The sequence below is a fragment of the Coenobita brevimanus genome, chromosome 59 (assembly GCF_032717465.1).
Source record: "Coenobita brevimanus isolate Jiangsu-jjx chromosome 59, ASM3271746v2, whole genome shotgun sequence".
NCBI lineage: Eukaryota > Metazoa > Arthropoda > Malacostraca > Decapoda > Coenobitidae > Coenobita > Coenobita brevimanus.
The window spans coordinates 25006459-25021858 of NC_137012.1; the positions used below are offsets into that span (position 1 = coordinate 25006459).

Consider the following 15400-nt stretch of genomic DNA (forward strand, 5'->3'; position numbering starts at 1 on the left):
TTCCATAAGTCTATACTTCTGTAAGGAAAGCTATATTTCTTGATATCCTTCAAGCAGCTTGACTTTTTCAATTTCATTCCGTGTCCTCTTGTTGCTCTGTTATCCCTTACAAACAGATCTTCTCGGTCAGTTTTATCTACTCCTATCATGGTCCTAAACACTGCAGTCATGTCTCCCCTCTTTCTCCTTTCCTCTAAGGAAGGCAAGTCCAGCTTTTCCAGCCTCTGTCTGTATGACAGATCTGCCAGGCTGGGAACCATCTTGGTTTCTGTTCTTTGTATTCTCTCAATCTTGTTTATATCTTTCTTTTTGTGAGGGGACCACACTACCGCTGCATATTCTAACCTGGGGCGGATCATGGCCACTATCAGTTTTTTCATCATCTCCTCATCCATATAATGAAATGCTACTCTTATGTTAGTCAAGAGTTTATACGTCTCTCTAACTATCTTGTTAATGTGTTTTTGAGGTGACAAACTGTCTTGGACCAGCACTCCCAAATCTTTCTCTTCTCTCATTTTTGGGATTAATTCATTACCCAACAAATAATTCTGTGATGGCCTCCTGGTACTTTTACCCATTTCCATTATTTTACATTTCTTTACATTAAATTTCATTTCCCACATCCGGCTCCAATCATGTATCCTATCCAGATCCTGCAGCATTTTACAATCATCCTCAACCTCTACCTTCCTCAAGATCTTTACATCATCAGCAAACAGACTTGCATAACTGTTCACTCCATCTACCATATCATTTACGTAAATTAGTAACATTACTGGTGCCAACTCCGAGCCTTGAGGGACTCCTCTTGTTACCTCCCTCCATCCAGACATCCTATCCTTTATTACTGTCCTCATTTGTCTGTCTCTAAAAAAGTCTCTCATCCATTCCAGGAGTTTCCCCTTCAGTCCTCCTATATACTCTAGTTTCCACATTAGTCTCTTATGAGGTACCTTGTCGAAGGCCTTCTCTAAGTCTAAGTACACACAATCCACCCAACCATCTCTCTCCTGTACCATGTCAATCGCTCTTGAATAAAAACTCAACAGGTTGGAAACACAGGACCTTCCACTTATGAATCCAAACTGACATTCAGCCAAAATATTCATCTCTTTTAGATATTTTATCCATCTGTCTTTCAGGATTCTCTCACACAATTTTGCGACCATGCTGGTTAGAGACACTGGTCTATAATTCAGGGGTTCTTCCCTGTTTCCTCCCATATAAATTGGTACCACATTTGCCTTCTTCCATTCTTGTGGCACTTTCTCCTCTTCCAGAGAACACACGATTAAACTGTGAATTTTATCTGCCAGTTGTTCTCTGCATTCCTTCAGTACCCGATTAGAAATTCCATCAGGTCCTAAGGCTTCCTTACATCTTGAGTTTCCAGTAATTTATACACTTCCTGCACCTCCACTTTTATATCTTTTATCACCGGTACATTTCTAATCACTCCCTCCCCTTCCACAAACTCTTTTTCATTAGTGAAAACCGATTGGAAACATTTGTTCATTATTTCAGCTTGCATTGCTGCATCTTTATAGACCTCTCCTTTTACTTTCAGTTTGGTGATTCCTTCCTTTTGTTTCAGTTTGCCATGAACAAATCTATAAAACAGTTTGGGTTCATCCGTGCATTTGTCTGTTATACCTTTTTCAAAATTCTTTTCTTCTTTACATATTCTTGTATATTCATTTCTAGTTCTTTTATATTTTTTCTTTGTTCTGTTGTTACCTCTCTTTCTCCAGTTGTTCCATGCCTTATCCCTTTCTTTTTTTGCTATCATACACCTTCTATTAAACCGCTCCTTTTTCCTGTTTTCTTTCCCTCTTACTCATGGTACAATTTTTTCCACTCCCAAATTATAGAGGTCTAGAAAGATATCCCACTTCCTCTGTATCTCTGGTTTCTCTGAATTTCCTCCAATCCGCATCTTCAAAGAATTGTCTCAATCCTGTAAAATTTGCTTTCCCAAAGCTGTATCTTCCCTGCCTATGAAGCTCGTCTCTTGGCTCGACGTTCCCTATCATCATCTGGAACTCAATGACCACGTAATCACTTTTTCCTATAGGACAGAAATATTTCAATGATTCTATTACATCGGGTTCTTTCGTAAACAGTAAATCTAACCTTGCTGGTGTGTCCTCACTTCGGAACCATGTCTCTTCTTTGACCCATTGCGTCATCACATTATTCATTATTATATTTAATAATATAGTGCCCCACGAATCCTTGCTACCTCTTGAGTCCCATTCTTCCCAGTTCACCTCTTTACAGTGTGTGTGTGTGTGTGTGTGTGTGTGTGTGTGTGTGTGTGTATGTGTGTATTTACCTAATTGTACAGTATTTACCTAATTGTGATGTACAGGAAATGAGCTACTCTCGTGGGGTCCCGTCTCCGTTTCACGATAAGTCAAATTTAGCTTTAAATTTGTTTAACTTTTTAGACTGGACGATCTTTGTCCAGGCTATTCCACAGGTCTATACATGTATAGTATAAGGAAAACTATATTTCTTGATATCCTTCAAGCAGCTTGGCTTCTTCAATTTCATTCTGTGTCCTCTTGGTACTCTCTTATCCCATACAAACAGATCTTCTGTCAGTTTCATCTACTCCCATCATGGTCCTGAACACAGCAATCATGTTGCCTCCCGCTGTCCTTTCTTCTAAGGAAGGCAAATCCAGCTTTTCCAGTCTCTCAGTGTACAACAGATCAGCCAGACTGGGGACCATCTTGGTTGCTGTTCTTTGTATTCTCTCAGTCTGTGGTTGCTGTTCTTTGTATTCTCTCAAGTCTTATTTATATCTCTCCTTTTGTGTTCGGACCACACTACTGCTGCATATTCTAACCTGGGGCAGATCATGGCCACTATAAATTTTTTCATCATCTCCTCATCCATATAATGAAATGCTACTCTTATGTGTGTGTGTGTGTGTGTGTGTGTGTGTGTGTGTGTGTGTGTGTGTGTGTGTGTGTGTGTGTTTTCTTACCTAATTGTTCTTATCTAATTATGGCTTTACAGGAATGAGGCAAGCTCATACTGTCCTGTGTATTAAACCATTTTTATCATACATATCCTCAAATTTATTAATAGTTTTGGCACACGCTAATTATTTCGGTAGTGCATTCCACTGATCAGTTGCCCAATTTGGGAAACTGAATTTCCTTACATCTTTATCGCCTCTCTTTTTATGTAGTTTTATGCAGTGTCCTCTTGCTGATGGTTCTCCATAGGTTATATATTCATTTATGTCTATTTTCACTTTCCCTGATGCATTTATATAGCATAATCATGTCTCCTCTTTTCCTTCTCCTGCAGTGTTGGTAGATTCAGTTTTTCTAGTCATCTTTCGTAGCTTACATCCCTTAAGCTTGGTACCCATCTTGTAGCTGCCCTTCGTACTTTTCCAATCTTATCTATATGTTTTTTTAGATGAAGATTCCAGACTACTGATGCATACTCCATAGTTGGCCTAATGAGTGATGTTATTATCTTTCTCAGCATGTATTCATTTATATATGTGAATACTGTTCTCATATTAGCAAGCAATGCATACATGTTACGTACCTTCTCACTGATGTGATCAGATGGAGATGGTTTGTTATTGATAATCACTCCTAGGTCCTTTTCCTTTTCTGATATATGGAGGGTTGATCTTCCTAACTTATAATCCCAATCTGGTATTTTCTCACTTTTACCAAACTTAATTATGTGACAAAATTCCGTTTGCCATTTATTGCTCCATTCGTGAAGCTTATTTAATTTTTCTTATAGTTTTTTGCAGGAATCTGTGTTAGTAATTTTCCCTTGTATTTTTGCATCACCAGCAAACATATTTAGATAGCTTCCATTTCCAGTGTTAACTATCTGTGTCATTTATATATACTAAAAACATAATTGGTGCCAACACTGAGCCCTGTTGAACTCTGCTAGTCACTTTCTTCCTTGATGAGTGATTTCCCCTTAGGACTGTTATCATTTCCCTTTTTTTGAGAAAATCCTCTATCCAGCAGTACAGGTTGCCTTGGATACCTCCTTGATGGTACAGTTTCTATAAAACTCTTTGGTGTGGTACTCTGTCAAATGCTTTCTTGAAATATAAATAGTTACTGTTTACCCATCCTTCTCTTTTCTGTAATGTTTCTGTAACTCTGTCATAGTAGCTTAGTAGATTAGTAACACATGATTTTCCCTTTCTAAAACCAAACTGCCTTTCTGTTATCATACAGTGTTCTAGATGGTTTACCCAAACTTTTCTTATCAACTTTTCTAGTATCTGACTTACAACACTGGTCAGTGATGCTGGTCAGTGTTGAGTGGATTCTCTCAATTCCCTTTCTTGAACAGGGGAACAGTGTTTGCTTTCTTCCAAATATCAGTTAGTTTACCTTGACCTAAGGATTCCCTGAATATTAAATACTGTATAATGGTCTGCATGACTCTTCTGCACATTCATGTAGCACCCAACCTGTAATTTCATCTGGACCATATGCTTTTCTTTTATCTAATTTACTTAGCACTTCCTGTACTTCTTTTTCTGATATCTGTATATCTGGTAATACATGTGGGCATGCATGTTCCATGTCTCTTTCAAAATTATTTTCTTCTGTATTCATTTTACTGTGAAACTCTCTCGCCTTTGCTTGTACAAGAGGACCAGAAATAGGTGCTTCATTAGATCTTTCTAAGCAAAACCACTCGTACTATGAAGACTGAAGAGTATGCCTTTTTTCAGTGGACTTACTTGTCTCGCTTTTCATGAAAAATTCATTGGATGCTTGGGCCTTGATATCATAAATCATTCAATTTCCTACATTATATTCGGTCATCAGTGTTCTATAATGTTCGCCTTTTTCAAGTCAATTGCATATGTCCAGCTTCTGTTTCATGGTAAGCAGGACACGCTTATGTTTAGTTTGCTCTTTAAGCATTTTGGAGTGTAGAAATTACTGTCCATCAGAGCAACACAGGAGCAAGAGGGCTTGTTTACTGTCTCGTGGTAAAAAGCAGACTGGTGATTTGTGGAGGGTGTGGAGGATGACTGAATTTAAGTAGGGGAAAGAGGGGGAGAGGAGGGGTGGTTAAGAGGCTTTACTAGGGATTTACATTAGCCAGAAATGCCTTCACCTCGCTTTGTCCAACTTCACCCAGCCTCACGTGACACTGTAAAACGGCGGTTTGGCGGTCCATTCAAATTGGCGCACAGTTATAACTTACTAACATTTTTACCAGCCCTTGAATTTTCCTGTTTTTCTGAGTATTCCGTTTGTCTGGATACCGGATAGCAGGGATTGTACTGTATATATATATATATATATATATATATACTGTATATATATATATATATATATATATATATATATATATATATATATATATATATATATATATATATATATATATATGTATGTATATATATATATACAGTATATATACAGTACCCTCGCGTCCAACACGCATTAGTCCAGCACGATTCGGGTCCAGCATGGAGAGCAATTAATTAGTATTATTTAATACGATTTAATTACGGCAACACGAGTGTGTTAGCATAACACGGACAAAGCTCTGAGAAGTGGGCGAAATCCGCGGAGTTCACTCTAGCACGATCACCCCCGGTCCAACACGGTCATACTGGACATTCCCATGATGATGACAGCCAATGAAAAACTTCTGATCAAGTAGCCTTCCCCGCCCGCTGTCGTGACATGATCGTGATGCCGCCCAATTAAAAACGCTTCTGGTGTCACGTGATGTTTTGTTTAAATTTCTCCCGCCACAGCACCACTCAGTCGCATAATTGCATTGGAAGGTGCTTTTTTCTTGCTGCATTTTCTGCCCTTGTTACTGCATTTTACCCTGCTCACGATGCCTAGGAAGCCTTCTGAGAACCCCAAGAAGCAGCGGCACCTCCCTCAGGCCACCAAGCTAGAAAGCATCGAGAGGAAGAAGAAAGGGGAGAGGAAAGTTGACATTGCCAAGGCCTACGACATGAATGAAGCCAAGGTGATCATAATAAAAAACTTAAAACAAGATCCTGGCAGCCGAAGGCTATCACACGGCACTTCATACCAGGTTTACCGAGGATACGATGGTAAATCGGAACGGTAACGTGGTAAAATTGCCGACGATACCACGGGCATTTGGAATTCATCTGGATGGATTCCTGCCGAGCATATGACTGGGAAAACAGTGTGACCAAAACCCAGGCGACTCGACAGAGAATGTATCGTACTATAGCATTGAACATTTAGCCTGACACTGAATACATATTAATATTTTAGAATAAATATCAATCGTTTTGAAACCCTTCTCATCGGCGTGCGTACCAGTTTATAAACAAAGTTGCTTCTCCTTATTCTCTACCGAGTCAGCGACAGCGATCACTTTCCACAGTCACGAGACGGGGCTCTGGCAACAGTGTGAGAAGCATGCACTTTCCCGAGGATTACAGTGCTAGGACAGGCAGAAGCAGGACCTTCCATGGCTGTGGACAAAGATAGTGATTCTGAGTGTGATTTCGAAGGATTTATGAGGGAGGTTTGATTTCAAAGGATTTATGAGGGAGGTTGAGGAGGAGCAACAGCCATTACATGCTAGTGACGCCAGCAGCCATTCTCCGGGGACCCAGTAGGACTAACTACAGCCTTGGATACCACCTTCCATTCCCAGCAAGCCCACCAACACTATCCTAGAAGGTTAGTTATCATTCATAGCACAGTACCATTTATTATAATTACAATAGTACCAATATATGTATAGGTATATGGTAGGTATTTAGGGTGACTTTTCTGAGGGTTGCTGACATAATTCATTTTTCCCTATATAAGCTCTATTGTTAGTCCAACACGTTTTTGGTCCAACACGTGATCCATGCATGACAATATTACTGTGCTGGATGCGAGGGTACTGTATATATACGGTATATATATTTGCAATGCTTTTCCCATTCATTCCAAAATAGTTTCCTAATATTATAGTGTGATCATCCATTTTCATCCAGATTCTTAATTTGGCTCTTTATTCATAATCAGTCATTTCAATCCCCTTTTTAACCTCATTTTGTGCACTTGTTTTTATCAGTATACTCCCACTTTCTTTCAACTTTTTTTTGTTTTCTCACCTGATCTACTTATTCTTTCTCGCATTAATTTTTCCATCTTCATATTCACGTCATAACTTACTGCCTTGACAATTTCACTATGTCAGTGGTAGAGTTGTGAGTTCGCGCCGCACCTGGGTAAGCTCCCTTGCCGGGAGAGGTAGCGCTGTCTTGTCACCTCGCTGGTTGTAACAGCTGTGGCTCAGTGGGTTAGAGCGCTCTGACCAAAATGTCGGAGGTTCGAGTCCACTCAACAGTCATTGGTAGACATTAGGAAGGGCATCCAGTCACTAAGTACTGTATGCTCTAAAACCAAAGGCCTCTTCCCTGGGGCAATACCTTAGCTGTTATTAATATATAATATATGAAAATAAAAATGTATCCTTTCACATACCCCATTTTCATTTTTTAACCTTCCACACAGTCATGCAAGCCTCCAGGACTTATTGGGGCTCTGTTTAGGCATGGGATCCAGATCTAAAGCTTCAGTTTTTTTGTTTTAAGGTGGTTGATTGGAGCTGCAAGGCTTGGTGGATGAGTTTGGGAGAGTGTGTAAGAAACGGAATCTAAAGGTGAATGTAGGGAAGAATAAAGTGATGGTTTTTGAGAGAGGTGAAGTCAGTGAATGTACAGCGAGGTTGGATGGTGAGGAATTGGAAAATGTGAGTACGTTTAAGTACTTGGGTAGTGTGATGAGTAAGGATGGAGGTTTGGAGGGTGAAGTGCTTGAAAGGGTACAGCAGGGAAGAAAGGTTGCTGGTTCTTTGAAAGCAGTGATAAACGTACTTGGGTAGTGTGATGAGTAAGGATGGAGGTTTGGAGGGTGAAGTGCAGGAGTAGACTGTAGCACCAGTCAAGCAGGGCAGTACTCCCGAGGTGGATGGAAAGCTGATGACAGGGAGTGCTGGAACTCCCGTTTCATCAGCCCTCAGGACTAGTTCCTGACCATCCCCCTTTGCTGAACTTTTTCAGTGTCTCAGTTACACAGAGAGTAGGCCAGCATGCTCTCCAGTACAAATTTCTCTGACTATCTTCACCAAACTACATGCACAGTACACACTACACTTCCTATTCAAAATTCACCAAAAATGGCGTCAATTCACCCAGCCTCGGAGTCCCCAGGGGGGGGGACCATAAATGCCCCCGCCATCTGCCCCTCTCCCGGTGACGACTCGAGGTGCCTGGAACCACTGTCTGACTCTCTTCTTCATTTCTGCAACATTCGCGGCCTTTCATCTAACTTTCGCTCTGTTGAGCACCACCTCTCCTCCTCTAAACCTCACCTTCTTTTTCTAACGGAGACTCAGCTGTCTGAGGCAACTGACAGCAAACCCTTTTCTGTATCCTCCTACTTTCTCTATACTCATTTCAAAGCCAAAGGTGGCTGTTGTGTATACATACGCAACGACTTATCTTGCTCTCCTGTTCCTGAACTTGATTCTTCTGAATTCTCCACACTCTGGCTTCGGCTTTCCTGTCATTCTCTGACTAAATATATCTGTGCTGTTTACTTATCCCCTAATTCTACTGACTTTCAAAAATTCTTTGACTATCTTACTTCTACGATGGAACACATTCTGTCCATTTCTCCTTTCTCTGAAATCTCCATTCTTGGAGATTTCAATGTTCACCACCACCTTTGGCTCTCCTCTCCTTTCACGGATCCACCTGGTGAACAAGCCTACATCTTTTCTATCCTTAATGACCTAGAGCAGCTTGTACAGCACCCTACCCGTATCTCTGACCGCCTTGGAGAGAGCTCCAACATACTTGACCTCTTCCTCACAACTAACCCTTCTGCTTACTCTGTTAATCTTTTCTCTCCGTTGGGCTCCTCCGATCACAACCTTATTACCTTAACCTGTCCTATCACTCCAGTACGGCCTGTGGACCCTCCAGGGAAACGTCGTCTGTGGCATTTTGGAGCCGCGGACTGGGAGGCCCTCAGGCAGTACTTCTTTGATTTTCCCTGGAATGATTATTGCTTCCATGGCCGTGAGCCATCTGAGTGTGCCTTGCGCATTACGGAGTTTATTCTCTCGGGCATGGAAGCATACATTCCTTTCTCATATCCTTTGACTAACGCAAGAAAGCCTTGGTTTAATCACGCTTGTTCTAATGCTGTCCGCAACAAGGAGAAGGCCTACAAAAGGTACCGGAGCCAACCCACCCCTGAATCACATAATCTTTACGTTTCTGCCCGGAATCGTGCTAAGTCTGTTCTTCGCTCTACTAAAAATAATTTCATCCATACTAAATGCTCTCAACTCTCCAACTCGAATTCTTCCCGCTCCTTCTGGCACCTTGCCAAAAATCTTTCTAACAACTTTACCTCATCATCCTTCCCTCCTCTTTTCTACTCTGATGGTTCTGTAGCTATTTCTTCTACTGATAAAGCAGATCTCTTCGCACAGACTTTCTCCTCCAATTCCACCTTAGACGATTCCGGTGCTGTTCCTCCATCACTTCCCCCCTCTGACTTCCTCATGGCTAACATTAAAATTTCTTCAGTTGATGTATTTTCTGCCATCACTGGCCTCAGTACTAACAAGGCATATGGGCCTGATGGGGTCCCTCCTGTTGTTCTCAAGAACTGTGCTTCTGTGCTTACACCCTGCCTAGGCAAACTCTTTCGCCTTTGTCTGTCAACTTGTACCTTTCCTTCTTGCTGGAAGTTTGCTCTCATTCAGCCAGTCCCAAAGAAGGGTGACCACTCCCAACCCTCCAACTATTGTCCAATTGCTTTAACGTCCTGTATTTCAAAAGTTTTCGAGTCAATTCTTAATAGAAAAATTTTAAGACATCTTTCCTATCACAACCTTCTTTCCGATCTTCAGTATGGGTTCCGTCAGGGACGCTCCACTGGCGATCTTCTCACCTACCTTTCAGACTCCTGGTCATCCTCCTTTCGGGACTTTGGCGAAAGCTTTGCCATTGCACTTGACATCTCAAAGGCTTTCGATCGAGTCTGGCATAAATCTTTAATTTCCAAACTGCCCTCCTACGGTTTCTATCCTTCTATCTGTGCCTTCATCGCTAGCTTCCTTTCTGGTCGTTCTATAGCCGCTGTTGTAGACGGCCATCGTTCTTCTCCTAGATCTATCAACAGTGGTGTTCCTCAGGGCTCTGTCCTATCACCAACTCTCTTCCTTTTATTCATCAATGATCTTCTAAGCTGTACATCTAACCCTATCCACTCATACGCTGATGACCCCACCCTTCACCTTTCCATTCGGTTCCCTCAACGCCCATCTTAACGGTTACTTCAAGAAACAAGGGATGAGGCTATGGCACACCTAATGTCTGACTTGGCTCATATCTCTGACTGGGGTAAAAATAATATGGTTGTCTTTAATGCATCTAAGACTCAGTTCTTACACCTATCAACCCGACAAAATCTTCCACAGGTATACCCACTAATGTTTAATAATATTCAGCTTAATCCTGCATCATCCTTGAACATGCTTGGGGTTTCATTTACTCGGGACTTATCTTGGAAAGATCATATTACATCTCTTGTAAAATCTGCTTCCAAGAGATTGGGTGTGCTAAGCCGACTCCGCTCTTTCTTTACCCCTACACAATTGTTGACTCTATACAGGGGTTTTATCCGCCCCTGTGTGGAGTACAACTCTCATGTGTGGGGAGGCTCCCCACATACAGCTCTTCTCAATAGGATGGAGTCAAAGGCTTTTCGTCTCATTAACTCTCCTCCTCTTACTGACTCCCTTCAACCTCTGTCTCTTCGCCGCACTGTTGCATCTTTATCTCTTTTCTATCGCTACCTTAATGGTCACTGCTCCTCTGAACTGTCTGCTTGCATTCCTCCACCTCTACGGCGGGCGCGTAGCACCCGTCTGGCAGCAAACTCTCATCCCTTTTCTGTCCAGCTCTCTAATGCAAGAGTTAACCGTTACTCCCAGTCTTTCATTTATGCAACAGGTCAGCTCTGGAACTGTCTCCCTCTGTCTGTATTTCCTGCTGCCTATGATCTCCAGTCTTTCAAACGTAGTGTGTCCAGGCATCTCAAAATGATCGGATCTTGAATTTGGCTCTCTGTTGTATTTTGTTTTTCTCTTGGAGGGAACTGTTACTGCGGGCTCATGGCCTTTGGTTCCTTCTTCCTCGCATTTAAAAAAAAAAAAAAGAAAAAAAAAAGAAAAGGGTACAGCAGGGAAGAAAGGTTGCTGGTTCTTTGAAAGCAGTGATAAGAAACAGGGAAGTGAGCATGGAAGTGAAAAAGTTACTACATGACAGTATTGTGATACCAACTCTAACGTACGGAAGTGAAGCTTGGACGTTGTTGGAAGGACACAAGCCAAGAGTGAGAGCAGTGGAAATGAGTTATTTAAGAGGAGCCTGTGGAGTCACATGGAGAGACAGGCTGACGAATGAGGATATAAAGGAGCGTTGTGGTGTGGATGTGGATGTGATAGGAAGCGTTATGAGGAACACATTGAGGTGGTTTGGCCATGTGGAGAGGATGGAGGGTGAAATACTGACGAAGAGAGTGTATGTGAATGAGGTGGAGGGGGGAAGAGGGAGGGGGAGGCCGAGGATAAGATGTAGGGATGGGGTGGAGAGGTATATGAGAGAGGGGGGTGTGAGTTGGGAGCAGGGCAGTGAAATGGCGGGGGACAGGGCGACTTGGAGGCGATTTGTTTGTGGCCACCCCAAACGGGATTGAGGCGTCTGGCAATAGATAGATAGATTGGTTAGGGGATAAGGAGATTTTTGTTCCAAACCTCCCCTTCCCTTTAAATTGCATCTGTGGCACAAAGGAAATATGTTGGATTTTAATGTCACCTATCTGTGAAGCAGTATGATAAATGCATATTTCTAATTTGGGTGCTGCTTTATTAATACCATTGTTACTGTGTATGATATGCTGAGAATAAGAGAAATTCCTGTATTTGCTTGTACAGTTTTGTGTTATGTAGTTGAAGTCATCATTCTGTATCTCAGTCTATCATCCTTTCTTCATACTTCTCCTTTTCTGTCCTTTCTCTTTTTATTACCCTTCTTTCCACTTCAGGTAGCTCTCCACCAAATTACAAGCCTAATGGTTTCCTGCAGCCCAGGAAACCATTTACAATACTGCATGGTGACCATATAACCATTTAACAGGATGAAGAGGAGCCTGATATGGTGACCCTTCTTCAGGTAGCTCTACACTGAGTGACAAGCCTAATGGTTTCCTGCAGCCCAGGTTATTGTGTGGTAACCATATAACCAGATAACAAGGTGATGTGGAGCCAGATATGGTGCCCCTGCTAACTGGGTGGAGAGACACAAATGTGGCAGCCATCCAGGAACCAAACCTTCACCCTTTTACCATGCTCCTCGCTATGGTGAAACATGGTCAATCACAAGGAAGCATCATTTCACTTCATTTGGCAACCCTGGCAAGGTGGTTGCTTCCCTGTGGTTGATGGCTCTGTTCAGCCAGACAGACCGGGGGTTGATTAACAACAACAACAACACAGTGGAAGCATATGGGGTTTTAACGTCAGCAATTTGTGAAGTAGTATAATTGATATATTTTTTTATTTTGGTGACATTATTATATACACCTAATGCACAGCATTGTCAGTTAAATATGCTGAAAATAAAGCAGAGTCATGTATTTGCATTCAGTAGCTATACTGTGATAGTTGAAGTGAGTAATGGAGAGGGGGATGTATGACTAGTTAGCCTGTTGGGATGGAGATCTCTCACTTAGGCCTAAATGGGACGTTTTCTTAATCAAGCTTTTTGTTTGCTTATGTTATCTAGATAAGTTAGCATCCTATGTACCATTAAAGTTTGAGGTGGTTAGTTTATGATAGTTCTATATTTATTTAGGCTGTAATGATATAGAGTGTCGCTGTTTGAGAGTACGTCTAAAAGTATTACTGTATAAGTATCCACTGAGACTAAAATATATTTCTCATGTAATGTTTGTAACACTTCAGGCCTAGAAGCAAGTGAAAGACTATCAACCCCTGATTCTCATCGCAAGAAAAAGAGCCGCTTCATTGAAGATGAAGAGGAAAACATGTGTGAAGTGTGCAGACAAAATCTTTATGTTGCTTTGGTCAGTATTTATTTTTGTCTAATGATTTCTTATGAGCATTGTATATGATGATAATTAAAGGTCTTGTATGAAATAAGGATCACTACTCTTATCTTGCATGGATTAATAAGGATTATTTTTTTATTACTACACTTATATTCATAATTTTCATTCTATTAAACTTCATTTTCAGATAGTCCATTAACCTGCAGGAATTCCGTAACTTACCAAACCAACCATAATCTGCATAACTCGTACTGTTTTCTGTATTTTAGGTAACTAATTCCCAAGAAGAAGCAGTGTATTGTTTAGAACATGCATATGACTTCCTGAGCAAGAACCCATCCCACATGGAATACTGTAAGCTGATGTATACATATAGTTTGGTAAGTAAATGGTTGTGTTATGCCTGTTAGTTAAGTACTTTTCTGATAGTTATGAGCAGCAGTAGTCTGATGATTATATAACAGTAGCCATTTCCCATTTATTTTAATACCGTAAGTATATTTATTTGTTCTTTTACTCCCATAGTTTCTTTGGTAGGTGAGGGCACATCATCCACTCACTTGATATAGTGCTGCCCTCAGGTGACTGCCCTTTCCTCTCTTCCTTCCTTCCTTCCTTCCTTCCTCTTCTGTCTTTCTTCCCTTCATTTTTTCCTCTTCTTCTGCCTATGGGTGACTCTACAGTGAGTGACAAGCCAAATGGTTTCCTGTACACCAGGAAACCATTTACTATGCTGAGTGGTAACCATATAACCAAATTATTGCACCTGGTGGTTTAGTGGGCAGTTAAGGCACTCCAGTCAGATTGAGCCTTGCAGGTTTCTATCCAAGGGGTGGTTGGGGTTTATTGCTCACGTAATGCCACTCAGGGATGAGTGAGGCTGGTCACTCTCATCTTAAATGTCAGGACCAACTTGCCTAGTTCTGGGCTTCTACACTTCTCATGGAGTGTCACAGGATTAGATGATGAATGAATGAATGAACCAACCAGAAGACATTTTCTGTTTTAATGACATCTGCATATTCAAGTGACATCGACATAAACGAGTTGATCGAGGAGGGAAAAGTCACCCCCTTTGAATGTATGTACCATTCTTGACACTTGAGGAGTTGGCAAAACCTGCACAACTGTGCCCTCTGCTATCTCATCTCTGTCTGAGTTATCAGGGAAATGAAACTCTGTTGATGTCCGTCTTTCTAAGGTACACTCAACCCCCTGCTATCGCGTCTAATTGGTCACAGCAAACGCGCGTGATAGCTGAATACGCGATAGCTGAACTGAACAATCAATGGGAATATTTCCAATTGGTTTTTCGGTGGCCCATTTTTCTAACTTTTAACCACTGTCTGCGATTTCCTTCCAATCTCTCCTCCAACATGAAATAAAGCATTATTTTATTAATAATAACAGTATAATGAATAAATAAACAACATAAAAGGCCATCAAACTTTTATAAGGATTAAGGCTTGGGTGGTTTGATGGGTTCCGAGGCTTGGAAGTGACTTAATTGCCGCCAGATCTCTTTAGCTGTCTCCATGATTTCTTAGTGTACACAGTTAAAGGGGGTATTGCACGGTACATCGTATCAGGAATGGCCGAGGAAGATTTAAGTGGAACAACACTTGCACGCTATCACACACGTTCCTCATACTGTTGCCAGAGCCCCATCTCAGTTGTAAATACGTGATTACTTTATCGACATCACAGTTTTCTCGGCATAGGAAATATTAACTCTTTATATGGGTTTCAAGATGATTGATATTTATTCTAAAATACAGTATTAATAAATATTCAGTGTTAGGCTAAATTTCAATGCTGTAATACGATATATTCTTTCGAGTCGAATGGGTTTTGTTCACACTGTTTTGCCTGTCGTATGCTTGGCAGGAATCCGTTCAAAGAATCAGATGCATTCCAAATGCCCGTGGTATCGTCGGCAATTTTACCACGTTACCGTTCTGATTAACCATCGTATCCTCGGCAAACTTTGTTTGAAGTGCCGTGTGAATAAGTTTCACTTTGCCTGTCTTCAAACTCGATGCGTGATAGCGGTCTTGGGGTGCGTGATAGCATGTATGGTTGTACATTTGATGTGTGCGCGATAGCAGATAAACGTGATAGCTAAACGTGTGATAGCAGGGGGTTGAGTGTAATTAACTTTGATCATGCCCTCTTCAGGCACTGACTCAGTGACTGCAGTTCATAATGCTTAGTCAACTTCTTGGTTCTGT

General features: G+C 41.3%; 1 protein-coding gene across 1 annotated transcript in view; it reads left to right on the top strand.

Moving 5' to 3' along the window:
* Nucleotides 1-15400, top strand: part of Jarid2 (Jumonji, AT rich interactive domain 2) — a 137029-nt gene that overhangs the window by 112053 nt on the left and 9576 nt on the right. The window contains exons 23-24 of the mRNA XM_080274824.1: nt 13063-13184; nt 13439-13549. Of these exons, the coding sequence (XP_080130950.1) occupies nt 13063-13184; nt 13439-13549 (233 nt within the window). The remainder of the gene's footprint in view (nt 1-13062; nt 13185-13438; nt 13550-15400) is intronic.